This window comes from Bolinopsis microptera, chromosome 9 (assembly GCF_026151205.1).
Source record: "Bolinopsis microptera isolate Bmic1 chromosome 9, MBARI_Bmic_1.0, whole genome shotgun sequence".
NCBI classification, from domain to species: domain Eukaryota; kingdom Metazoa; phylum Ctenophora; class Tentaculata; order Lobata; family Bolinopsidae; genus Bolinopsis; species Bolinopsis microptera.
This window is the reverse complement of record NC_087080.1, coordinates 1,334,519-1,360,914: the sequence shown is the minus strand read 5'-3', so window position 1 is coordinate 1,360,914 and position 26,396 is coordinate 1,334,519. Positions and strand designations below refer to the sequence as shown.

General features: G+C 41.4%; 1 protein-coding gene and 1 long non-coding RNA gene across 2 annotated transcripts; one reads left to right on the top strand and one right to left on the bottom strand.

The window, feature by feature from the left end:
* Positions 1–5,847: 5,847 nt before the first annotated feature.
* LOC134820692 (uncharacterized) lies at positions 5,848–14,538 on the bottom strand. Its single transcript, XM_063831221.1, has 6 exons — positions 14,337–14,538; positions 12,191–12,411; positions 11,142–11,317; positions 10,744–10,962; positions 6,811–7,240; positions 5,848–5,984 (listed from the first exon to the last, which is right to left on the bottom strand). Exons 1-6 carry the CDS (start codon positions 14,503–14,505, stop codon positions 5,943–5,945), a joined length of 1,257 nt encoding a protein of 418 aa, XP_063687291.1. The 5' UTR covers positions 14,506–14,538; the 3' UTR covers positions 5,848–5,942.
* Positions 14,539–21,931: 7,393 nt separating this feature from the next.
* Positions 21,932–23,275, top strand: LOC134821229 (uncharacterized). The gene is made up of 3 exons (XR_010160996.1): positions 21,932–22,063; positions 22,775–22,838; positions 22,878–23,275. It is a non-coding gene; the product is annotated as an uncharacterized LOC134821229 (long non-coding RNA).
* Positions 23,276–26,396: the final 3,121 nt, after the last annotated feature.

Here is a 26,396-nt window from a genome sequence, read left to right as displayed (position 1 = left end):
AGCTCACAAGGTTATTTCAAACCTAATTTGCGTTTCTTCTTTCTGCAAATTACACCAAGAAGTTGGTCACTTAATTATTCAATAAGTTAATTGGTTAAATACCACGCCTCTGCTCTAATCCCACAGTGTATGTTATATTAGTAAACCTGCTGTCCAACTCCAACCTGAAATTGTGAAAACTAGAACTCAAATTGGTAGTTTACTTCACATAGCCATGAATCTACGCGTACTGCGTGACGCGGCGGTCGCGCGCTACTGCAAGTGAGATGGCTCTGGTTAGAGCAAGAAGTTTACGAGGCTAGTCTTTGCCTCTTTGGTAGTTTAATCTCTGTGATTACGGACGCGCACTTGTCATGGTGATGTAGTCCAGGGGGTGAAGACAATGTAATTATATGAATATTGAAGTTTACGGCATCCTGACTAAAACATAACTTGGGGTAATGTCAAGGAGGGAGAGTCTGGTTACCAAGTTACCAGGTTACCAGGTTACCTGGGGTTGTGGGGCTGTGATGTCGTGTCAAGGAGGGAGAGTCTGGCAGCGTAAAGAAAATTACCCTCTTATATAGTCTTAGTGGGTACTCCCGAGTGTAAAAACCACACTCACCTTGCCTGGCATACGAAATATCTTTTACTTTTGTCAACGCAAGGTGCGTACTCTTCTTTTGTACCTCACTATTTAAACAGGATTACGCTATCACTGATTAATTTGGTAGTCACAGATTACTGTTCACTTTGGTAGGACATAATTATAATGACTGTCCAGTGTCCACTAATAAACAGTCTCTCATCAGGCTTAAGTACAACAAATCATATAATAAACACGGAACATGGATTATTGAGTTTGCTTTTCCTAATCAAAATTCCGATAAAGTAATTTCTATAAATGCTCAAGTAACTTCTTGAGGCCTGTTACTTTTCCGGTTTTACGGTTCATTGAGTTTGCTTCATTTCTACACGACTAAAGCAGGCACCACTTGATCTCCTAGTGCTGTTCCACATGTATTTCAATTTACTCTTTTGAGTTTTGATAAGTTCTACACTATGAGCCGTAAAGATTATCTCGTCAGAGATAAACTTGTACTACACCTGTCCTAAATTTCATCTCAGAGAGCCGGTACTGGTTACCATGGTTACTAAACTGGTTACCATGGTTACTAAACTGGTTACTATAATATAAAATAAGGTACTAAACTTAAACTACCAGCGGAAAATAATCAATATGCTTGAATCCTGCTCACAGATATTTTATTAGCAAACCGTGGCTCGTCTCTCCGTAATGGGAGAGTCAGAGAGTGCTAATCAAGCAAACAATGAGTTACCGTGTAGTGTGCGTATTACAAATTCTCTTGCGATCAGTTTCATCCTGTTTTTAATTTTCATTTATACTTTCCGAGATCAATATTTTATTTTATGCTCTAAAATCTTATTTAGTCGGCCTCTGCGAATCATAAATTTGATATCTCAACGCTGTATTTAACTTATAATGAGATCTGCAGCCACCACCAGCTCATTTATATCCAGATAAGTTTTCCATGAGATTGCTCTCGCGATATAAAGCACATTTTAGCGCCATAACTTCTGTACCTTATCTGTCACCAGTGAGCTGATACCAGCAAGTACCTTATCTGTCACCAGTGAGCTGATACCAGCAAGTACCTTATCTGTCACCAGTGAGCTGATACCACCAAGTACCTTATCTGTCACCAGTGAGCTGATACCAGCAAGTACCTTATCTGTCACCAGTGAGCTGATACCACCAAGTACCTTATCTGTCACCAGTGAGCTGATACCAGCAAGTACCTTATCTGTCACCAGTGAGCTGATACCAGCAAGTACCTTATCTGTCACCAGTGAGCTGATACCACCAAGTACCTTATCTGTCACCAGTGAGCTGATACTAGCAAGTAGCTTATCTGTCACCAGTGAGCTGATACCAGCAAGTAGCTTATCTGTCACCAGTGAGCTGATACTAGCAAGTAGCTTATCTGTCACCAGTGAGCTGATACCAGCAAGTACCTTATCTGTCAGCAGTGAGCTGATACCAGCAAGTACCTTATCTGTCACCAGTGAGCTGATACCACCAAGTACCTTATCTGTCACCAGTGAGCTGATACCAGCAAGTACCTTATCTGTCACCAGTGAGCTGATACCACCAAGTACCTTATCTGTCACCAGTGAGCTGATACCACCAAGTACCTTATCTGTCACCAGTGAGCTGATACCAGCAAGTACCTTATCTGTCACCAGTGAGCTGATACCAGCAAGTACCTTATCTGTCACCAGTGAGCTGATACCAGCAAGTACCTTATCTGTCACCAGTGAGCTGATACCAGCAAGTACCTTATCTGTCACCAGTGAGCTGATACCAGCAAGTACCTTATCTGTCACCAGTGAGCTGATACCAGCAAGTACCTTATCTGTCACCAGTGAGCTGATACCACCAAGTACCTTATCTGTCACCAGTGAGCTGATACCACCAAGTACCTTATCTGTCACCAGTGAGCTGATACCAGCAAGTACCTTATCTGTCACCAGTGAGCTGATACCAGCAAGTACCTTATCTGTCACCAGTGAGCTGATACCAGCATGTACCTTATCTGTCAGCAGTGAGCTGATACCACCAAGTACCTTATCTGTCACCAGTGAGCTGATACCAGCAAGTACCTTATCTGTCACCAGTGAGCTGATACCAGCATGTACCTTATCTGTCACCAGTGAGCTGATACCAGCATGTACCTTATCTGTCACCAGTGAGCTGATACCACCAAGTACCTTATCTGTCACCAGTGAGCTGATACCACCAAGTACCTTATCTGTCACCAGTGAGCTGATACCAGCAAGTATCTTATCTGTCACCAGTGAGCTGATACCACCAAGTACCTTATCTGTCACCAGTGAGCTGATACCAGCAAGTACCTTATCTGTCACCAGTGAGCTGATACCAGCAAGTACCTTATCTGTCACCAGTGAGCTGATACCAGCAAGTACCTTATCTGTCACCAGTGAGCTGATACCACCAAGTACCTTATCTGTCAGCAGTGAGCTGATACCAGCAAGTACCTTATCTGTCACCAGTGAGCTGATACCAGCAAGTACCTTATCTGTCACCAGTGAGCTGATACCACCAAGTAACTTATCTGTCACCAGTGAGCTGATACCAGCAAGTACCTTATCTGTCACCAGTGAGCTGATACCAGCAAGTACCTTATCTGTCAGCAGTGAGCTGATACCAGCAAGTACCTTATCTGTCACCAGTGAGCTGATACCAGCAAGTACCTTATCTGTCACCAGTGAGCTGATACCAGCAAGTACCTTATCTGTCACCAGTGAGCTGATACCACCAAGTACCTTATCTGTCACCAGTGAGCTGATACCAGCAAGTACCTTATCTGTCACCAGTGAGCTTATACCACCAAGTACCTTATCGGACTTAGCAGTAATTTAGCAGTAATATAGCAGGGACAAAAGAAAATCGCGATTATTTTGGCCAAAAATCGCGATACCGCGATTTTTCGTCATTTTTTATAACAGACGACATATAAAATTTGTCGCAAATAATGGAAAAAAATCGCAATCCCGTACATGCCACGATTTCCTTTTGTCCCTGTAATATAGGAGTTAACCGCTGAGCTTTTAATTTGACTACAATCTGAGGATCAACACTATCCACCTACCAAACCGAAACAGAATGTTACGTTCGTTGTTAATTTATACCTACCAAACCGAAACAGAATGTTACGTTCGTTGTTAATTTATACCCACCAAACCGAAACAGAATGTAAAATTTCTTGTTAATTGATACTTTGATACCTACCAAACCGAAACAGAATGTTAAATTCTTTGTTGATTTATACCTACCAAACCGAAACAGAATGTTAAATTCCTTGTTAATTGATAACATGACAGTATTTTAGATATGCAGATAACTGTGATTCTGGGTCTGACCCTCCTAGCACTATCCTCTGCTCAGGGTGCAAGGTATTATTAATCATCCGGTTTTATTTTACAGAATGTCATGTTATTCTTATCGTCGAAAACTTTTAAAAAGGTTATTTGTGATTGCAGCTGTAATTGCTCGTTATCACATACGCTGTGTTACGATGAATTACATTTCAGTGTCGAGGAGTTATTTGAGGAAGAAATGCAGTTAGAAGATGTAGAGCAGGTGCGAGAGCAGTTGCGGGAGCAGGTTGAAGAGCGACAATTTCCCTGTGCTGATGGACCAGTAGCTTGTAGGGCGCAAATGATGTGCGCAAGAAAAAAAGGAATAGAAGGTAAGAAATGCAGAAAACAACATATGAAACAAGGCGCTGTGGAAAAACGACAAGTGATGTGCCCAGAAGGAAAAGGGGGTAGAGCTTGTAGACAACGTACTAAACAAGGCTCTGTGGAGAAACGACAAGTGATGTGTGCAGGAGGAAAAGGGGGTAAGAAATGTAGAAAACGTATGAAACAAGGCTCTGTGGAGAAACGACAAGTGATGTGCCCAGAAGGAAAAGGGGGTAAGAAATGTAGACAACGTATGAAACAAGGCTCTGTGGAGAAACGACAAGTGATGTGTGCAGGAGGAAAAGGGGGTAGAGCTTGTAGACAACGTATGAAACAAGGCGCTGTGGAGAAACGACAAGTGATGTGTGCAGGAGGAAAAGGGGGTAGAGCTTGTAGACAACGTACTAAACAAGGCTCTGTGGAGAAACGACAAGTGATGTGCCCAGAAGGAAAAGGGGGTAGAGCTTGTAGACAACGTACTAAACAAGGCTCTGTGGAGAAACGACAAGTGATGTGCCCAGAAGGAAAAGGGGGTAGAGCTTGTAGACAACGTATGAAACAAGGCGCTGTGGAGAAACGACAAGTGATGTGCCCAGAAGGAAAAGGGGGTAGAGCTTGTAGACAACGTACTAAACAAGGCGCTGTGGAGAAACGACAAGTGATGTGTGCAGGAGGAAAAGGGGGTAGAGCTTGTAGACAACGTATGAAACAAGGCTCTGTGGAGAAACGACAAGTGATGTGTGCAGGAGGAAAAGGGGGTAGAGCTTGTAGACAACGTATGAAACAAGGCGCTGTGGAGAAACGACAAGTGATGTGTGCAGGAGGAAAAGGGGGTAGAGCTTGTAGACAACGTATGAAACAAGGCACTGTGGAGAAACGACAAGTGATGTGTGCAGGAGGAAAAGGGGGTAGAGCTTGTAGACAACGTATGAAACAAGGCTCTGTGGAGAAACGACAAGTGATGTGCCCAGAAGGAAAAGGGGGTAGAGCTTGTAGACAACGTATGAAACAAGGCTCTGTGGAGAAACGACAAGTGATGTGCCCAGAAGGAAAAGGGGGTAGAGCTTGTAGACAACGTATGAAACAAGGCGCTGTGGAGAAACGACAAGTGATGTGTGCAGGAGGAAAAGGGGGTAGAGCTTGTAGACAACGTATGAAACAAGGCTCTGTGGAGAAACGACAAGTGATGTGCCCAGAAGGAAAAGGGGGTAAGAAATGTAGAAAACGTATGCTCCAGGGGGAATAGAGGGAAAGGAATGTAGAAAACGTGTGCTGGGGGTGAAATCTGGAAAGAAAGAAATGGAGACGTTAAAGTTATAATGTCAGTGAGAACTATTAAAGTAGGCAAGTCTTCACGGATAAATTATGATTCGGGAATGAAAGCTATGATAATAACGAATGGTTATTTATTTTTAATTCAACTATAATAGTATAATGTTGATTTTATTGTGCTGAGTTCTTTTAAAATTTCATTCCTGTAATATATTATACATTTTCATCTTCAATACAATGTCAAATTATTTTGTTTCGATTGGGTTCATTAAAAACTTGTAATTTACTCAAGTAAAGTGCAGCAGCCCATAAAAATATCAATTAAATCGAAAGTATATTAAACATCTGAATTTCCTATCCCAATTGTTCAAAAGTTCTACAAACCTCGCCTCTGAAAAATGTCAAAACTGAACATTATGAACAACTTCAGTAGTTAGCTTAACCTGAGCATCTACAGTTACTATAGCAACAGTTACTATAGCAACAGTTACTATAGCAACAGTTACTATAGCAACAGTTACTATAGCAACAGTTACTATAGCAACAGTTACTATAGCAACAGTTACTATAGCAACAGTTACTATAGCAACAGTTACTATAGTTACTACAGTTATTATATTATTACATTATGAACAACTTCAGTAGTTAGCTTAACCTGGGCATCTACAGTTACTATAGCAACAGTTACTATAGCAACAGTTACTATAGCAACAGTTACTATAGCAACAGTTACTATAGCAACAGTTACTATAGCAACAGTTACTATAGCAACAGTTACTATAGCAACAGTTACTATAGCAACAGTTACTATAGTTACTACAGTTATTATATTATTACATTATGAACAACTTCAGTAGTTAGCTTAACCTGGGCATCTACAGTTACTATAGCAACAGTTACTATAGCAACAGTTACTATAGCAACAGTTACTATAGTTACTACAGTTATTATATTATTACATTATGAACAACTTCAGTAGTTAGCTTAACCTGAGCATCTACAGTTACTATAACAGTTACTATAGCAACAGTTACTATAGCAACAGTTACTATAGCAACAGTTACTATAGCAACAGTTACTATAGTTACTACAGTTATTATATTATTACATTATGAACAACTTCAGTAGTTAGCTTAACCTGGGCATCTACAGTTACTATAGCAGTTACTATAGCAGTTATTATAGCAACAGTTACTATAGCAACAGTTACTATAGTTACTACAGTTATTATATTATTACATTATGAACAACTTCAGTAGTTAGCTTAACCTGGGCATCTACAGCCACCCTATCGTAAACAGTAATGTCCCGTATAACTCTGAAACCCACACAATCCAAATGCGACTCCGCCAACAGCACCAACGGCACTAAAATATCAGGGTTTTCTTGCTTCTGGTAGCCCACCAAACACCATCTTATAGACATGGTGAAGGACTCTGATACCTGGTCAGAGTTGGCAAACTTACTCTCCAGCTCCATTTGGAGGTTAACATCCTCAGGATAGGGGTATCTCCAGGCGTTTGGTGTGGCTCCGTTCGTTAAAATCTTCCTTCTGTCGTGACCAGGTTTAATGATGACCCAGTCCAGTGTCATGATCACTTCTTTACCCTGCTGGCCACCAAGAATAAACGTATCATACAAGCAAGTCAACTCCGTCCACCCCGTACAATCGGTGCTGTTTGTTTGTGGAGATTCAAACCTGGCGTGAGGGTGGTAAAATAGTTTCAAACCTGGCGTGAGGGTGGTACAATAGATTCAAACCTGGCGTGAGGGTGGTACAATAGTTTCAAACCTGGCGTGAGGGTGGTACAATAATTTCAAACCTGGCGTGAGGGTGGTACAATAGTTTCAAACCTGGCGTGAGGGTGGTACAATAGTTTCAAACCTGGCGTGAGGGTGGTACAATAGTTTCAAACCTGGCGTGAGGGTGGTACAATAGTTTCAAACCTGGCGTGAGGGTGGTACAATAGTTTCAAACCTGGCGTGAGGGTGGTACAATAGTTTCAAACCTGGCGTGAGGGTGGTACAATAGTTTCAAACCTGGCGTGAGGGTGGTACAATAGTTTCAAACCTGGCGTGAGGGTGGTACAATAGTTTCAAACCTGGCGTGAGGGTGGTACAATAGTTTCAAACCTGGCGTGAGGGTGGTACAATAGTTTCAAACCTGGCGTGAGGGTGGTACAATAGTTTCAAACCTGGCGTGAGGGTGGTACAATAGTTTCAAACCTGGCGTGAGGGTGGTACAATAGTTTCAAACCTGGCGTGAGGGTGGTACAATAGTTTCAAACCTGGCGTGAGGGTGGTACAATAGTTTCAAACCTGGCGTGAGGGTGGTACAATAGTTTCAAACCTGGCGTGAGGGTGGTACAATAGTTTCAAACCTGGCGTGAGGGTGGTACAATAGTTTCAAACCTGGCGTGAGGGTGGTACAATAGTTTCAAACCTGGCGTGAGGGTGGTACAATAGTTTCAAACCTGGCGTGAGGGTGGTACAATAGTTTCAAACCTGGCGTGAGGGTGGTACAATAGTTTCAAACCTGGCGTGAGGGTGGTACAATAGTTTCAAACCTGGCGTGAGGGTGGTACAATAGTTTCAAACCTGGCGTGAGGGTGGTACAATAGTTTCAAACCTGGCGTGAGGGTGGTACAATAGTTTCAAACCTGGCGTGAGGGTGGTACAATAGTTTCAAACCTGGCGTGAGGGTGGTACAATAGTTTCAAACCTGGCGTGAGGGTGGTACAATAGTTTCAAACCTGGCGTGAGGGTGGTACAATAGTTTCAAACCTGGCGTGAGGGTGGTACAATAGTTTCAAACCTGGCGTGAGGGTGGTACAATAGTTTCAAACCTGGCGTGAGGGTGGTACAATAGTTTCAAACCTGGCGTGAGGGTGGTACAATAGTTTCAAACCTGGCGTGAGGGTGGTACAATAGTTTCAAACCTGGCGTGAGGGTGGTACAATAGTTTCAAACCTGGCGTGAGGGTGGTACAATAGTTTCAAACCTGGCGTGAGGGTGGTACAATAGTTTCAAACCTGGCGTGAGGGTGGTACAATAGTTTCAAACCTGGCGTGAGGGTGGTACAATAGTTTCAAACCTGGCGTGAGGGTGGTACAATAGTTTCAAACCTGGCGTGAGGGTGGTACAATAGTTTCAAACCTGGCGTGAGGGTGGTACAATAGTTTCAAACCTGGCGTGAGGGTGGTACAATAGTTTCAAACCTGGCGTGAGGGTGGTACAATAGTTTCAAACCTGGCGTGAGGGTGGTACAATAGTTTCAAACCTGGCGTGAGGGTGGTACAATAGTTTCAAACCTGGCGTGAGGGTGGTACAATAGTTTCAAACCTGGCGTGAGGGTGGTACAATAGTTTCAAACCTGGCGTGAGGGTGGTACAATAGTTTCAAACCTGGCGTGAGGGTGGTACAATAGTTTCAAACCTGGCGTGAGGGTGGTACAATAGTTTCAAACCTGGCGTGAGGGTGGTACAATAGTTTCAAACCTGGCGTGAGGGTGGTACAATAGTTTCAAACCTGGCGTGAGGGTGGTACAATAGTTTCAAACCTGGCGTGAGGGTGGTACAATAGTTTCAAACCTGGCGTGAGGGTGGTACAATAGTTTCAAACCTGGCGTGAGGGTGGTACAATAGTTTCAAACCTGGCGTGAGGGTGGTACAATAGTTTCAAACCTGGCGTGAGGGTGGTACAATAGTTTCAAACCTGGCGTGAGGGTGGTACAATAGTTTCAAACCTGGCGTGAGGGTGGTACAATAGTTTCAAACCTGGCGTGAGGGTGGTACAATAGTTTCAAACCTGGCGTGAGGGTGGTACAATAGTTTCAAACCTGGCGTGAGGGTGGTACAATAGATTCAAACCTGGCGTGAGGGTGGTACAATAGTTTCAAACCTGGCGTGAGGGTGGTACAATAGTTTCAAACCTGGCGTGAGGGTGGTACAATAGTTTCAAACCTGGCGTGAGGGTGGTACAATAGTTTCAAACCTGGCGTGAGGGTGGTACAATATTTTCAAACCTGGCGTGAGGGTGGTACAATAGTTTCAAACCTGGCGTGAGGGTGGTACAATAGTTTCAAACCTGGCGTGAGGGTGGTACAATAGATTCAAACCTGGCGTGAGGGTGGTACAATAGATTCAAACCTGGCGTGAGGGTGGTACAATAGTTTCAAACCTGGCGTGAGGGTGGTACAATAGTTTCAAACCTGGCGTGAGGGTGGTACAATAGTTTCAAACCTGGCGTGAGGGTGGTACAATAGTTTCAAACCTGGCGTGAGGGTGGTACAATAGTTTCAAACCTGGCGTGAGGGTGGTACAATAGTTTCAAACCTGGCGTGAGGGTGGTACAATAGTTGCAAACCTGGCGTGAGGGTGGTACAATAGTTTCAAACCTGGCGTGAGGGTGGTACAATAGTTTCAAACCTGGCGTGAGGGTGGTACAATAGTTTCAAACCTGGCGTGAGGGTGGTACAATAGTTTCAAACCTGGCGTGAGGGTGGTACAATAGTTTCAAACCTGGCGTGAGGGTGGTACAATATTTTCAAACCTGGCGTGAGGGTGGTACAATAGTTTCAAACCTGGCGTGAGGGTGGTACAATAGTTTCAAACCTGGCGTGAGGGTGGTACAATAGATTCAAACCTGGCGTGAGGGTGGTACAATAGATTCAAACCTGGCGTGAGGGTGGTACAATAGTTTCAAACCTGGCGTGAGGGTGGTACAATAGTTTCAAACCTGGCGTGAGGGTGGTACAATAGTTTCAAACCTGGCGTGAGGGTGGTACAATAGTTTCAAACCTGGCGTGAGGGTGGTACAATAGTTTCAAACCTGGCGTGAGGGTGGTACAATAGTTTCAAACCTGGCGTGAGGGTGGTACAATAGTTGCAAACCTGGCGTGAGGGTGGTACAATAGTTTCAAACCTGGCGTGAGGGTGGTACAATAGTTTCAAACCTGGCGTGAGGGTGGTACAATAGTTTCAAACCTGGCGTGAGGGTGGTACAATAGTTTCAAACCTGGCGTGAGGGTGGTACAATATTTTCAAACCTGGCGTGAGGGTGGTACAATAGTTTCAAACCTGGCGTGAGGGTGGTACAATAGTTTCAAACCTGGCGTGAGGGTGGTACAATAGTTTCAAACCTGGCGTGAGGGTGGTACAATAGTTTCAAACCTGGCGTGAGGGTGGTACAATAGTTTCAAACCTGGCGTGAGGGTGGTACAATAGTTTCACCAGCTCCTCAAACTTGCCCCGGGACCCCATCCCCTCAGGTCCCCACGCTCTGTGGTAAATTTTAGCCACCCTCTGACCTAAGTACTGATACATGGGCCGCTGAGCGGGTGTTATGTTTTGCAGGTTTAACCTGATGTCCCCTCCGATACTCCCCGTGTTCTGAACCCGCTGGAACTCTGCTGCCAGCCAACTGAGATGATAGGAATTAAGAATTAAACAGGAATTTTACATGTAATTACCAAAATGGACTCGTTTTGGCTAAACATCAGTTCAATGAAAAAAACTTGAATGAGATGCAATAAATTCGATCAGAATTGAAAATATGCGGAATAAAACTGTAAATTGAAAATTTAAATTTTAAAATTAAACCTGAGATGACAAAACTCGCTCTTCTCCGGATCCAGTTTATCCTTGAGCCACTTCTCCGCGCAACGTGTAGCCACCTCCTCCTGGTTCACTCTTAACTGCTGGTACAGACTCTTGTTATCACTCACTACCCACTCCCGCAATATCACACCGTCCTTTACTACACGGTGTACTATTACCTGTAACAACATTTTACTACAGTTACTATAGCAACGGTTACTACAGTTACTATAGTTACTATAGTTACTATAGTTACTACACGGTGTACTATTACCTGTCAAAGTAACAACATGTTACTACAGTTACTATAGCAACAGTTACTACAGTTACTATAGTTACTACACGGTGTACTATTACCTGTCAAAGTAACAACATGTTACTACAGTTACTATAGCAACAGTTACTACAGTTACTATAGTTACTATAGTTACTACACGGTGTACTATTACCTGTCAAAGTAACAACATGTTACTACAGTTACTATAGCAACAGTTACTACAGTTACTGTAGTTACTATAGTTACTACACGGTGTACTATTACCTGTCAAAGTAACAACATGTTACTACAGTTACTATAGTAACAGTTACTACAGTTACTATAGTTACTATACGGTGTACTATTACCTGTCAAAATAGCAACATGTTACTACAGTTACTATAGCAACAGTTACTACAGTTCCTATAGCAACAGTTACTATAGCTAATACAGTAAACTACAGTTACTACAGTTACTATAGCAACAGTTACTATAGTTACTATAGTTATACTATAGTTACTATAGTTACTAATACTATAGTTACTACAGTGAATAATTCGAAGAGACCCACATTCTTGAGACTAGAAATGTTACTTGCAACTTATTTCGTGAAAGATTTCCTAAAAGTAAGCTGTGATTTTTGAAGTCTCAGTAATCAGAGTTCATCTTGAAATCGTTCCTTTTATTTTCTGTTTGATTACTGAGATTATTTTCTTTTAAATCTTCAGTTTTGATCTGACACACGTGTTTAACTGTACAGATCTTTCTAATTTCTATAATTTCTATAATTACTAACCCATATCCGAGCTTGCTTGAGGTGAGAGGCCCAACTGTACTGACTCCCCGCAGAGTTAGTGTGATGATAAGTGCACTTTGTACTGATGAGTTGGGAAGAGTGGTAACCCGCTGTGTTGTTACCGTTCCACAGTATATCACAGGGGTAGAGCGTTCTGTCAGGGAACTGTTCCAGTAGATCTGTAGTGTTCTTTAGTATCGTGTCTGCTCCCTCGCAGTTACCTGTCAAAGTAACAACATGTTATTACAGTTACTATAGCAACAGATACTACAGTTAACTACAGAGTACAGTTACTACAGTTAACTACAGTTACTATAGTTACTATAGTTACTATAGTTACTATAGTTACTATAGTTACTATAGTTACTATAGTTACTATAGTTACTATAGTTACTATAGTTACTATAGTTAACTACAGTTACTATAGTTACTGTAGTGTTTTTTAGTATCGTGTCTGCTCCCTCACAGTTACCTGCAAGTTAACTTAAAACTTACTTTCAACTCAAATTTTAATAATAAACAATCCGACTCATAAATAATTGCATCCTAACCGAATATAACATAAGACTTTCTGCTCGGAGAATTTAGTCACCAATATTGAAGCAGGGAGAATGTATATTGATAGTATACTGCTGTAAACGGCAGTATAATATGTGTTAGTTCTCAATCTCATCTTACTAAGAGCACAATCGATAACAACCTGATAAAGCTATTACAGGACAGGTATCACTGTAACGATAACAACCTGATAAAGCTATTACAGGACAGGTATCACTGTAACGATAACAACCTGATAAAGTTATTACAGGACAGGTATCACTGTACGTTTATAACAACCTGATAAAGCTATTACAGGACAGGTATCACTGTAAGTTTCCTTTATAACAACCTGATAAAGTTATTACAGGACAGGTATCACTGTACGTTTCCTTTATAACAACCTGATAAAGCTATTACAGGACAGGTATCACTGTAAGATAACAACCTGATAAAGCTATTACAGGACAGGTATCACTGTAACGATAACAACCTGATAAAGCTATTACAGGACAGGTATCACTGTAACGATTACAACCTGATAAAGTTATAACAGGACAGGTATCACTGTACGTTTCCTTTATAACAACCTGATAAAGCTAAGCTATTACAGGACAGGTATCACTGTAACGATAACAACCTGATAAAGCTATTACAGGACAGGTATCACTGTAAGATAACAACCTGATAAAGCTATTACAGGACAGGTATCACTGTAACGATAACAACCTGATAAAGCTATTACAGGACAGGTATCACTGTAACGATAACAACCTGATAAAGTTATAACAGGACAGGTATCACTGTACGTTTCCTTTATAACAACCTGATAAAGCTATTACAGGACAGGTATCACTGTAACGATAACAACCTGATAAAGCTATTACAGGACAGGTATCACTGTAAAATAACAACCTGATAAAGCTATTACAGGACAGGTATCACTGTAAGATAACAACCTGATAAAGCTATTACAGGACAGGTATCACTGTAAGATAACAACCTGATAAAGCTATTACAGGACAGGTATCACTGTAACGATAACAACCTGATAAAGCTATTACAGGACAGGTATCACTACAGATAACAACCTGATAAAGCTATTACAGGACAGGTATCACTGTACGTTTCCTTTATAACAACCTGATAAAGCTATTACAGGACAGGTATCACTACAGATAACAACCTGATAAAGCTATTACAGGACAGGTATCACTACAGATAACAACCTGATAAAGCTATTACAGGACAGGTATCACTACAGATAACAACCTGATAAAGCTATTACAGGACAGGTATCACTGTACGTTTCCTTTATAACAACCTGATAAAGCTATTACAGGACAGGTATCACTGTACGTTTCCTTTATAACAACCTGATAAAGCTATTACAGGACAGGTATCACTACAGATAACAACCTGATAAAGCTATTACAGGACAGGTATCACTACAGATAACAACCTGATAAAGCTATTACAGGACAGGTATCACTACAGATAACAACCTGATAAAGCTATTACAGGACAGGTATCACTGTACGTTTCCTTTATAACAACCTGATAAAGCTATCACAGGACAGGTATCACTGTACGTTTCCTTTATAACAACCTGATAAAGCTATTACAGGACAGGTATCACTGTACGTTTCCTTTATAAATTCCCGGTCCCCTTTCTCCCATATTCTGTAGGTAATGTCCTCTATAAACTCCTCAGTTCCACTCCACCGGGGAGTGTATCCATCTGAGGGGTCGCACACTTCTGACCACGGTAACGGCATCCTAACTACAGTTACTACGGTAACGGTATCCTCGAAGTAACAAACTGTTACTACAGTAACTACAGTAACTACAGCAAGTACTTGTTACTACAGTAACTATTGCTGCAGTAACTACAGGAACTACAGCAAGGGGCTCTTAGTAACTAAGAAAGATGCACTATCTTCCTGTATAGTGACTTTTGATCAGCGTAATCAGCGATTAAAAGAGCAAGATAACTTCAAAACGAGAGAAAGCAAAAGAGAATGCAAAAGAGAAAGCAAAAGAGAAAGCAAAAGGGAAAGCAAAGGAGAAAGCAAAAGAGACAGCAAAAGGGAAAGCAAAGGAGAAAGCAAAGGAGAAAGCAAAAGAGAAAGCAAAAGAGAAAGCAAAAGAGAAAGCAAAAGAGAAAGCAAAAGAGGAAGCAAAAGAGGAAGCAAAAGACACCCTAATACAGACAACCATCCCATTCAGCTCAAAACATTCAGCTCAAAACTACTACAACTCCTTACTACACTAAAACTACTATTTACCGCTGAGTTTTTGGGAAAGTCTACACGGTAAATCGGGGTTCGAGGAATTGGGTTTTTTGTTGTTGATTTAATGTATGTCAACTTGATCACATTGTCAAGTCCTATTTGGGGAAGGAAATGCCCGCGGTAAACCGGGGTTTGCAGTAAATTGGGGCGTGGTAAATCAGAGTTAAAGTTTTACTGTACATTGTATATTATGTACTAAATAGCGAAATAGGGATCTCTGATATACGTCAGAGTTTAAGTTAAAAAGATCAATATTTTCCCAACGACAAAGTTCAGTTAACGTGCGAAACACGTGCGAAACACGTGCGAAACACGTGCGAAACACGGAACTAACTTATAAGAACACTAATCTTAAGTCCGTCTTTGGAGAATTCAGCCATGAACTCACGTCTACAAAGTAACTACAGTTAGAAATTGAGAATTCTTACGTTTCCAGCAATCTACTTACTTAGCAAAAATATTCTGAGTAATTAAAAAGTAATTACTGATGAGGTGAACTTTGCAGGAGAAACGGTTTTTTGTGGTCTGTAATCGAGATGAGGTCAGTCACTAAATCTTAAGTGGTAAATTAGTGGTAAATTAGTGGTAAATTAGTGGTCAATTAGTGGTGCCTAATTATTTTTCAATTGTTTCAAAGCTACTCGTTCATTATGTAAAACGCCGCAGAAATCAGAATGTCCTTCGGGATCCGTTGCATAATCACGTATTAACACTTTAATAGATATACTAGTGTTTAGAAATTATACTACGATTTTACAAACCCCCCTGTCACGTGATATTCCAACATGTTTTTGTTGTGTCAAAAACCAGCGCCTATAATTTGTGACAAACAGAACTACGACTGGAAAACTAAAAGCATAACAACATCATCAATAGAAAGTTTATTAAACTAAAAGCATAACCAGTGGTGATGATGATGAACTACCGACTATAATAACCACATCACCATGGCGGCATGGCAACCTGATACCACCACGAACCCCAATAGAGGCTATATTATACAAGTGATAGTCACAAGTGCAGATTATCATTGTTATTAAAAGATAACACATAATTGTATATATAATACATACCACATAACATCGCAATGATACACAGCTTTATTGTGTTACCTCACTGAAAAAGTACAATACTTTTTCAGTGTACTGTACGCAGAACACGTGACTGCTATTAACCAATCAGTGTACTGTACGCAGAACACGTGACTGCTATTAACCAATCAGTGTACTGTACGCAGAACACGTGACTGCTATTAACCAATCAGTGTACTGTACGCAGAACACGTGAATGCTATTAACCAATCAGTGTACTGTACGCAAACACGTGACTGCTATTAACCAATCAGTGTACTGTACGCAGAACACGTGACTGCTATTAACCAATCAGTGTACTGTACGCAGAACACGTGACTGCTATTAACCAATCAGTGTACTGTATGCAGAACACGTGACTGCTATTAACCAATCAGTGTACTGTACGCGGAACACGTGACTGCTATTAACCAATCAGTGTTCTGTACGCGGAACATGTGACTGCTATTAACCAATCAGTGTACTGTACGCAGAACACGTGACTGCTATTAACCAATTAGTGTACTGTACGCAGAACACGTGACTGCTATTAACCAATCAGTGTACTGTACGCTGAACACGTGACTGCTATTAACCAATCAGTGTACTGTACGTAGAACACGTGACTGCTATTAACCAATCAGTGTACTGTACGCAGAACAAGTGACTGCTATTAACCAATCAGTGTACTGTACGCAGAACAAGTGACTGCTATTAACCAATTAGTGTAATTTACGCAGAACACGTGACTGCTATTAACCAATCAGTGTACTGTACGCAGAACACGTGACTGCTATTAACCAATCAGTGTACTGTACGCAGAACACGTGACTGCTATTAACCAATCAGTGTACTGTACGCAGAACAAGTGACTGCTATTAACCAATCAGTGTACTGTATGCAGAACATGTGACTGCTATTAACCAATTAGTGTAATTTACGCAGAACACGTGACTGCTATTAACCAATCAGTGTACTGTACGCAAAACACGTGACTGCTATTAACCAATCAGTGTAATTTACGCAGAACACGTGACTGCTATTAACCAATCAGTGTACTGTACGCAGAACACGTGACTGCTATTAACCAATCAGTGTACTGTACGCAGAACACGTAACTTCTATTAACCAATCAGTGTACTGTACGCTGAACACGTGACTGCTATTAACCAATCAGTGTAATTTACGCAGAACACGTGACTGCTATTAACCAATCAGTGTACTGTACGCAGAACACGTGACTGCTATTAACCAATTAGTGTAATTTACGCAGAACACGTGACTGCTATTAACCAATCAGTGTACTGTACGCAGAACACGTGACTGCTATTAACCAATTAGTGTACTGTACGCAGAACACGTGACTGCTATTAACCAATCAGTGTACTGTACGCAGAACACGTGACTGCTATTAACCAATCAGTGTACTGTACGCAGAACACGTGACTGCTATTAACCAATCAGTGTACTGTACGCAGAACAAGTGACTGCCATTAACCAATCAGTGTACTGTACGCAGAACACGTAACTGCTATTAACCAATCAGTGTACTGTACGCAGAACAAGTGACTGCTATTAACCAATCAGTGTACTGTATGCAGAACATGTGACTGCTATTAACCAATTAGTGTAATTTACGCAGAACACGTGACTGCTATTAACCAATCAGTGTACTGTACGCAGAACACGTGACTGCTATTAACCAATCAGTGTTCTGTACGCAGAACACGTGACTGCTATTAACCAATCAGTGTTCTGTACGCAGAACACGTGACTGCTGTTAACCAATCAGTGTACTGTACGCAGAACACGTGACTGCTATTAACCAATCAGTGTACTGTACGCAGAACACGTGACTGCTATTAACCAATCAGTGTACTGTACGCAGAACACGTGACTGCTATTAACCAATCAGTGTACTGTACGCAGAACACGTGACTGCTATTAACCAATCAATGTAATTTAAGCAGAACACGTAACTGCTATTAACCAATCAGTGTACTGTACGCAGAACACGTGACTGCTATTAACCAAACAGTGTACTGTACGCAGAACACGTGACTGCTATTAACCAATCAGTGTTCTGTACGCAGAACAAGTGACTGCTATTAACCAATCAATGTAATTTAAGCAGAACACGTGACTGCTATTAACCAATCAGTGTACTGTACGCAGAACACTAGACTGCTATTAACCAATCAGTGTACTGTACGCAAAACACGTGACTGCTATTAACCAATTAGTGTACTGTACGCAGAACACGTGACTGCTATTAACCAATCAGTGTACTGTACGTAGAACACGTGACTGCTATTAACCAATCAGTGTACTGTACGCAGAACACGTGACTGCTATTAACCAATCAGTGTACTGTACGCAGAACACGTGACTGCTATTAACCAATCAGTGTACTGTACGCGGAACACGTGACTGCTATTTACCAATCAGTGTACTGTACGCAGAACACGTAACTGCTATTAACCAATCAGTGTACTGTACGCAGAACACGTGACTGCTATTAACCAATCAGTGTACTGTACGCGGAACACGTGACTGCTATTAACCAATCAGTGTACTGTACGCAGAACACGTGACTGCTATTAACCAATCAGTGTACTGTACGCAGAACACGTGACAGCTATTAACCAATCAGTGTACTGTACGCAGAACACGTGACTGCTATTAACCAATCAGTGTACTGTACGCAGAACACGTGACTGTTATTAACCAATTAGTGTACTGTACGCAGAACACGTGACTGCTATTAAACAATCAGTGTACTGTACGCAGAACACGTGACTGCTATTAACCAATCAGTGTACTGTACGCAGAACACGTGACTGCTATTAACCAATCAGTGTACTGTACGCGGAACACGTGACTGCTATTTACCAATCAGTGTACTGTACGCAGAACACGTGACTGCTATTAACCAATCAGTGTACTGTACGCAGAACACGTGACTGCTATTAACCAATCAGTGTACTGTACGCGGAACACGTGACTGCTATTAACCAATCAGTGTACTGTACGCAGAACACGTGACTGCTATTAAACAATCAGTGTACTGTATGTAGAACACGTGACTGCTATTAACCAATCAGTGTATTGTACGCAGAACACGTGACTGCTATTAACCAATCAGTGTACTGTACGCAGAACACGTGACTGCTATTAACCAATCAGTGTACTGTACGCGGAACACGTGACTGCTATTAACCAATCAGTGTATTGTACGCAGAACAAGTGAATGCTATTAACCAATCAGTGTACTGTACGCAGAACACGTGACTGCTATTAACCAATCAGTGTACTGGACGCAGAACACGTGACTGCTATTAACCAATCAGTGTACTGGACGCAGAACACGTGACTGCTATTAAACAATCAGTGTACTGTACGCGGAACACGTGACTGCTATTAACCAATCAGTGTATTGTACGCAGAACACGTGACTGCTATTAACCAATCAGTGTACTGTACGCAGAACACGTGACTGCTATTAAACAATCAGTGTACTGTACGCGGAACACGTGACTGCTATTAACCAATCAGTGTATTGTACGCAGAACACGTAACTGCTATTAACCAATCAGTGTACTGTACGCAGAACACGTGACTGCTATTAACCAATCAGTGTACTGTACGCAGAACACGTGACTGCTATTAACCAATCAGTGTACTGTACGCAGAACAAGTGAATGCTATTAACCAATCAGTGTACTGTACGCAGAACACGTGACTGCTATTAACCAATCAGTGTACTGGACGCAGAACACGTGACTGCTTTTAACCAATCAGTGTACTGTACGCAGAACACGTGACTGCTATTAACCAATCAGTGTACTGTACGCAGAACACGTGACTGCTATTAACCAATTAGTGCACTGTACGCAGAACACGTGACTGCTATTAACCAATCAGTGTACTGGACGCAGAACACGTGACTGCTATTAACCAATCAGTGTACTGTACGCAGAACACGTGACTGCTATTAACCAATTAGTGTACTGTACGTAGAACACGTGACTGCTATATTAACCAATTAGTGTACTGTACGTAGAACACATGACTGCTATTAACCGATCAGTGTACTGTACGCAGAACACGTGACTGCTATTAACCAATCAATGTACTGTACGCAGAACACGTGACTGCTATTAACTAATCAGTGTACTGTACGCAGAACAGGTGTCTGCTATTAACCAATCAGTGTACTGTACGCAGAACACGTGACTGCTATTAACCAATCAGTGTACTGTACGCAGAACACGTGACTGCTATTAACCAATCAGTGTACTGTACGCAGAACACGTGACTGCTATTAACCAATCAGTGTACTGTACGCGGAACATGTGACTGCTATTAACCAATCAGTGTACTGTACGCGGAACATGTGACTGCTATTAACCAATCAGTGTACTGTACGCAGAACACGTGACTGCTATTAACCAATCAGTGTACTGGACGCAGAACACGTGACTGCTATTAACCAATCAGTGTACTGTACGCAGAACAAGTGAATGCTATTAACCAATCAGTGTACTGTACGCAGAACACGTGACTGCTATTAACCAATCAGTGTACTGGACGCAGAACACGTGACTGCTATTAACCAATCAGTGTACTGTACGCAGAACACGTGACTGCTATTAACCAATTAGTGCACTGTACGCAGAACACGTGACTGCTATTAACCAATCAGTGTACTGGACGCAGAACACGTGACTGCTATTAACCAATCAGTGTACTGTACGCAGAACACGTGACTGCTATTAACCAATCTGTGTACTGTACGCAGAACACGTGACTGCTATTAATCAATCAGTGTACTGTATGCAGAACACATGACTGCTATTAACCAATCAGTGTACTATACGCAAAACACGTGACTGCTATTAACCAATCAGTGTACTATACGCAAAACACGTGACTGCTATTAACCAATCAGTGTACTGTACGCAGAACAAGTGACTGCTATTAACTAATTAGTGTACTGTACGCAGAACACGTGACTGCTATTAACCAATCAGTGTACTGTACGCAGAACACGTGACTGCTATTAACCAATCAGTGTACTATACGCAAAACACGTGACTGCTATTAACCAATCAGTGTACTGTACGCAAAACACGTGACTGCTATTAACCAATTAGTGTACTGTACGCAGAACACGTGACTGCTATTAACCAATCAGTGTACTGTACGCTGAACACGTGACTGCTATTAACCAATCAGTGTACTGTACGCAGAACACGTGACTGCTATTAACCAATCAGTGTACTGTACGCGGAACACGTGACTGCTATTAACCAATCAGTGTACTGTACGCAGAACATGTGACTGCTATTAACCAATCAGTGTACTGTACGCAGAACATGTGACTGCTATTAACCAATCAGTGTACTGTACGCAGAACACGTGACTGCAACTAACCAATCAGTGTACTGTTCGCAGAACACGTGACTGCTATTAACCAATCAGTGTACTGTACGCAGAACACATGACTTCTATTAACCAATCAGTGTAATGTACGCAGAACACGTGACTGCTATTAACCAATCAGTGTACTGTACGCAGAACACGTGACTGCTATTAACCAATCAGTGTACTGTACGCAGATCACGCATAATAATCTAATTCATATCGCATATTTAATGAATTTACCCATATTCCTGAAGAAAAGAAATTGTAAATCTGCTCTCTAACGAGTAAACGCTCCAGAAGTTCCATAGCTATCAAGTTATTGTACTAGTAGTTATTGTAATGTGAATCCCATGAGATTACTTTTTGATCGGATTTATATCACAGTCCTGGATCAGTTGTTTAAAAGCGTACAGTTCCGTCCTGAATCTCCAGTTCCCAGCATTATACTTTGCGCAACCCTTTTACCCTTGTCTTTTGTTAGCCAATATGCTGACTGTTATTCTGAGTGTGACCCTTTTTGTTCTCACTACTCTTCAAGATGTCAGGTATGTTTGACAAAACATCGGGCGAGGTGCTCCTCGCAGCTGGGTTACGTAATAAGTAAACTCCTCGCTAGCTCCCCCTCCCCCCCCTCAATAAATTAGTAAACACCTCGCTAACCCCCCCCCCCCCCTCAATAAATAAGTAAACTCCTCGCTAACCCCCCCCCTCAATAAATAAGTAAACTCCTCGCTAACCCCCCCCCCCCCTCAATAAATAAGTAAACTCCTCGCTAATCCCCCCCTCAATAAATAAGTAAACTCCTCGCTAACCCCCCCCCCCCCTCAATAAATAAGTAAACTCCTCGCTAACCCCCCCCCCCCCCCCCCCCTCAATAAATAAGTAAACTCCTCGCTAATCCCCCCCCCCCCTCAATAAATAAGTAAACTCCTCGCTAACCCCCCCCCCCCCCCCCCTCAATAAATAAGTAAACTCCTCGCTAACCCCCCCCCCCCCCCCCCTCAATAAATAAGTAAACTCCTCGCTAATCCCCCCCTCAATAAATAAGTAAACTCCTCGCTAACCCCCCCCCCCTCAATAAATAAGTAAACTCCTCGCTAACCCCCCCCCCCCCCCCTCAATAAATAAGTAAACACCTCGCTAACCCCCCCCCCCCCCCCCTCAATATATAAGTAAACGACCCCCAGTACACTATATAATGCCCGAACTCCATAACTAACAGCTGTTTTCCTTCCTTTACATTAACACTGTTTCAGTGCTGAAGACGACTCTGTGATAGATCTGACCGATATACAGGAGATAAACACAGCAGTGGAGGAGGTAGAGGAGACAAACACAGCAGTAGAGGAGGTAGAGGAGGTAGAGGAGTTGAAAGAGCGACAGTCTATGTGTCCGAGAGGGAGGGAGGGCAGACACTGCAGACGGAGAATGCAGGGACTTGTGGAGATAGAGGAGCGACAACAAATGTGTCCTCCGGGCAGAAGAGGGAAAATTTGCAGAAATAGGATTTCCGGAGAAGTTTAAGTGATGAAGAAAACGAAACTTAGAGGAGTAATCGGAATCCTAAAAAGAGCTGGACACTGGAAATTAATAATAAACAATTTTAATATGCTGCGGGGGATTAAATGTACTTTGCTTAAAAGGCATTTGTGTTGCTTATTCATTATTGTGCATTGGAACATTTGTTGAAATTGAATTGAAAAGCTAAGTAAAGCAAAACATTTTTGAAAAACTCGATTAAATCTCTGAATGTTTAATTTTTGTTTTACTTCACACTTATAATAGTATTAATTTAATAAAATAATGACTATGACATTCTCATCATGTTGAGTTTGACGTGACCGATTAAATATAATCCACAAAAACTTTCATATTCTGCAAAATCAACCTTGGAGTCTATGCGACCGTGTTAAAAGCGCCCCTGACAGTTGAAACCAACTAGAATCGATGTATTTTTGGACGCTGATTCCAATTCACCCCCATGACATACTTATAGTCATAGGGTTAAGCTCCCCGGGTGAGATATCGGCGAAAAACTGTCTCGATCACGTGATATGACCATATAAGGAAGTTGGTATAATTTTCTGCTGCTAACTTAACAGCAGTTTGAGTTAGCAGTGCAGTTAGCAGCAGTTAGCAGCAGTTAGCAGCAGTTAGCAGCAGTTTCTTTGCACTTTGGCCCTCGATCCTGTGAGCCGCGCACTCGTGCGTGGCAGGTCTACAACGTATGACAAGGATTAAATGATGAAACTATAAGTATAAGTTCCAACTTCCAATGATTGTCCATGATTTTATCAGTACCTAAGCGTGTACCTTGTAGATAATATGTTGGTGACAATCCTAGTAATGTGGAATGCCTTGCGAGACAATATTTTGAGAACAATCCAGCTAGTGAACATTCATTTCCTGACATGGTTGACTCCGTCAATGAAGGCAACATGTACAATGTAGGTGCGGTCATTTTTGTAAATAGTGCGATTCCACACCTCATGCCTATTACCTCATTAGTATTACCTGGAACGTTTTTTTTACTGCGACAAATTTTGAGTCAAAAAGCACTGCAATTAAGCTAAACAATTCCCAAATTTTCAGTTCGCGCAGGTTGAATTATTCAGCAGCGTAGTCAGTAGTACAGCCACAGGGTGTAATAAAAAACCCTCCTAATTTTCTCAGTTTAACTCATTGGTTTTGATCTCTTAGTATGATTTTCTAAAGGGTTAGGAGACTTTTTTAGGACCATTGGGAGTCTCATATGAACTTGATGGGCAACATTTTTTCGATGATAAAGATATGCGAAGAAATCTTGGTGTGATCCCAGAATAGGTGATCGTTTTCGTCCATGATGGAATCCTAGTTTTGAAACGTTTAGTCTGCCCCAAGTTATAAACCAGGCATATACAGACACAATTGAAAGTCTTCTTCACAATGAGAACTGAAATGGAGGTTTTTGATATGGTCCAGCATGTTTTGGGGGCATTTTTGGGCCACACCCTTTTTTTGTCATACGTTGTATGACCCGCCGCGCACGAGTGCGCGGCTCCCCCTGTATCGTCGAAACTCTACAGTGAAGCGACCGTGGGGGTCACCACGTGATACAACTTTTTTAACCTTCAACGGCTTAATTTTGCCCTATTTTCATATTATTTTGAATTTTTGGCTAGCTTGATCTGTCAGTACACTTATCAAGGAACATGTGCGACCATTAAAGCTAGAAAATCAACGACTAGCGACTTTCGAATAAAAAATTGCATAATTTATGCAAATTCGGCCTATTGTTCATTTTTGGGTTTCATGCATTAACTGCGTTGATCGGAAGTTAGATGAAACAAAAAGGAACAGTTTACAATTAAATTCATGACAAAAGTCCTTTTCCTCTTGGCAAAATAGTTTGCTTAAGTTTTCAGAAGTCACAAACAAATCTCCCAGTCCCAACCCTTTTAGGTAAACATACTAAGACATGAGTACCATTAAAGGAAAATTGAGGAAATGAGGAGGCTTTCTCAATGGGGCGAATTTTTTGGGACACCCTGTATAATAACGTTGCCTAACACAAATGTTCTTTTTTACACATAATTAAATTTAAGCTACAATACAAGGTGTCTTATGTTATGTCTTTCAATGAGTTTCACTCGTGACTATTATATAGTATTATATAGACTAGTATTCAGTTTGTAGATTATATATTCGCATACATCCACACTATTTACATTACACGTACAACGTGATATTATTATCAGTGCAGTGTGTACACTGGGGTGATGATTACCTTATCGGACCTTATTTGGACGGACATTACATGAACGGACATAATTATGAACGGACATTAATATGAACGCTCGAAGGCATTCAAAACCATCAAAAATCCGAATTAAAAAAAAAAATTTGACGTTTTTTTAATTTCAGCAAATGATTTTTAAATCCATTTTTTATACAGTAAGTAAGAAAAGCAGTCATTGAGCAGTAAAAATGTTAAAATATGTGTACATTATCAGTTTCTAATATCACATATCATCTTCATCAAATGGGTTTTCGTGCATGAAATAGTCCATGCTTAAAGCATCAGTGAATTCTAGCTTTTATATGGAAACCTTTTTTTATCAAACTACCCCGGTCCTGCATTTCAGTGTTAACTTTTACAAGCCCTTCGGCGTGAAGTGGTTTTATCTTAGACAACTTAAGGTTAACCTTAACATCTCGTGGAGCTTTCCGATCACTTATCTGTTTCATTACCTCCCCTGAGTAATATGAGCTATAACAACGTCGGACAATGTCCTTGGCAACACGATTTACCGTAATATCTAGAGGCTGGAACAAGTAAAGTTTTCTGTGCCTCCGGAAGACCAAGGAGAACCTTTCCGTCGTTAACTTACGGCACAATAAAGTTCTTAAAGTTGTCATATTCTGGACAAAAAGTTCGAAATGGAAAATTTTTTGAAAAAATGTCAACGGACTTTAACTTGGACGGACATTAATTGAACGGACTTTATTTGAACGGACATTAAGATGAACGCTAGGGCCTCCAGCGTTCAAGTAATGTCCGTCCAAATAAGGTCCGATAAGGTAATCACTCTACACTCGACTGTCACGTGACTTTTTAAACACGTTCTCTAGCTGGCCCTAAATGACTATTCGAAATCCTAGTCCTCTAATCTGATCCCAACCCTAACCCTAACCCAATCTTTAAGAAAAGCATACACTGAAACTCTAACCCTAACAAAAATTAGACCAGCTTCCTTATACGGTCATATCACGTGATCTAGACAGTTTTTCGCTAATATCTCGCCAGGGGAGCATTTTAACCCTATGTCATTGTCATGGGGGTTGATTCGAAATCAGCGTCCAAAAATACATCGATTCAAATTGGTTTCAACTGCCGGG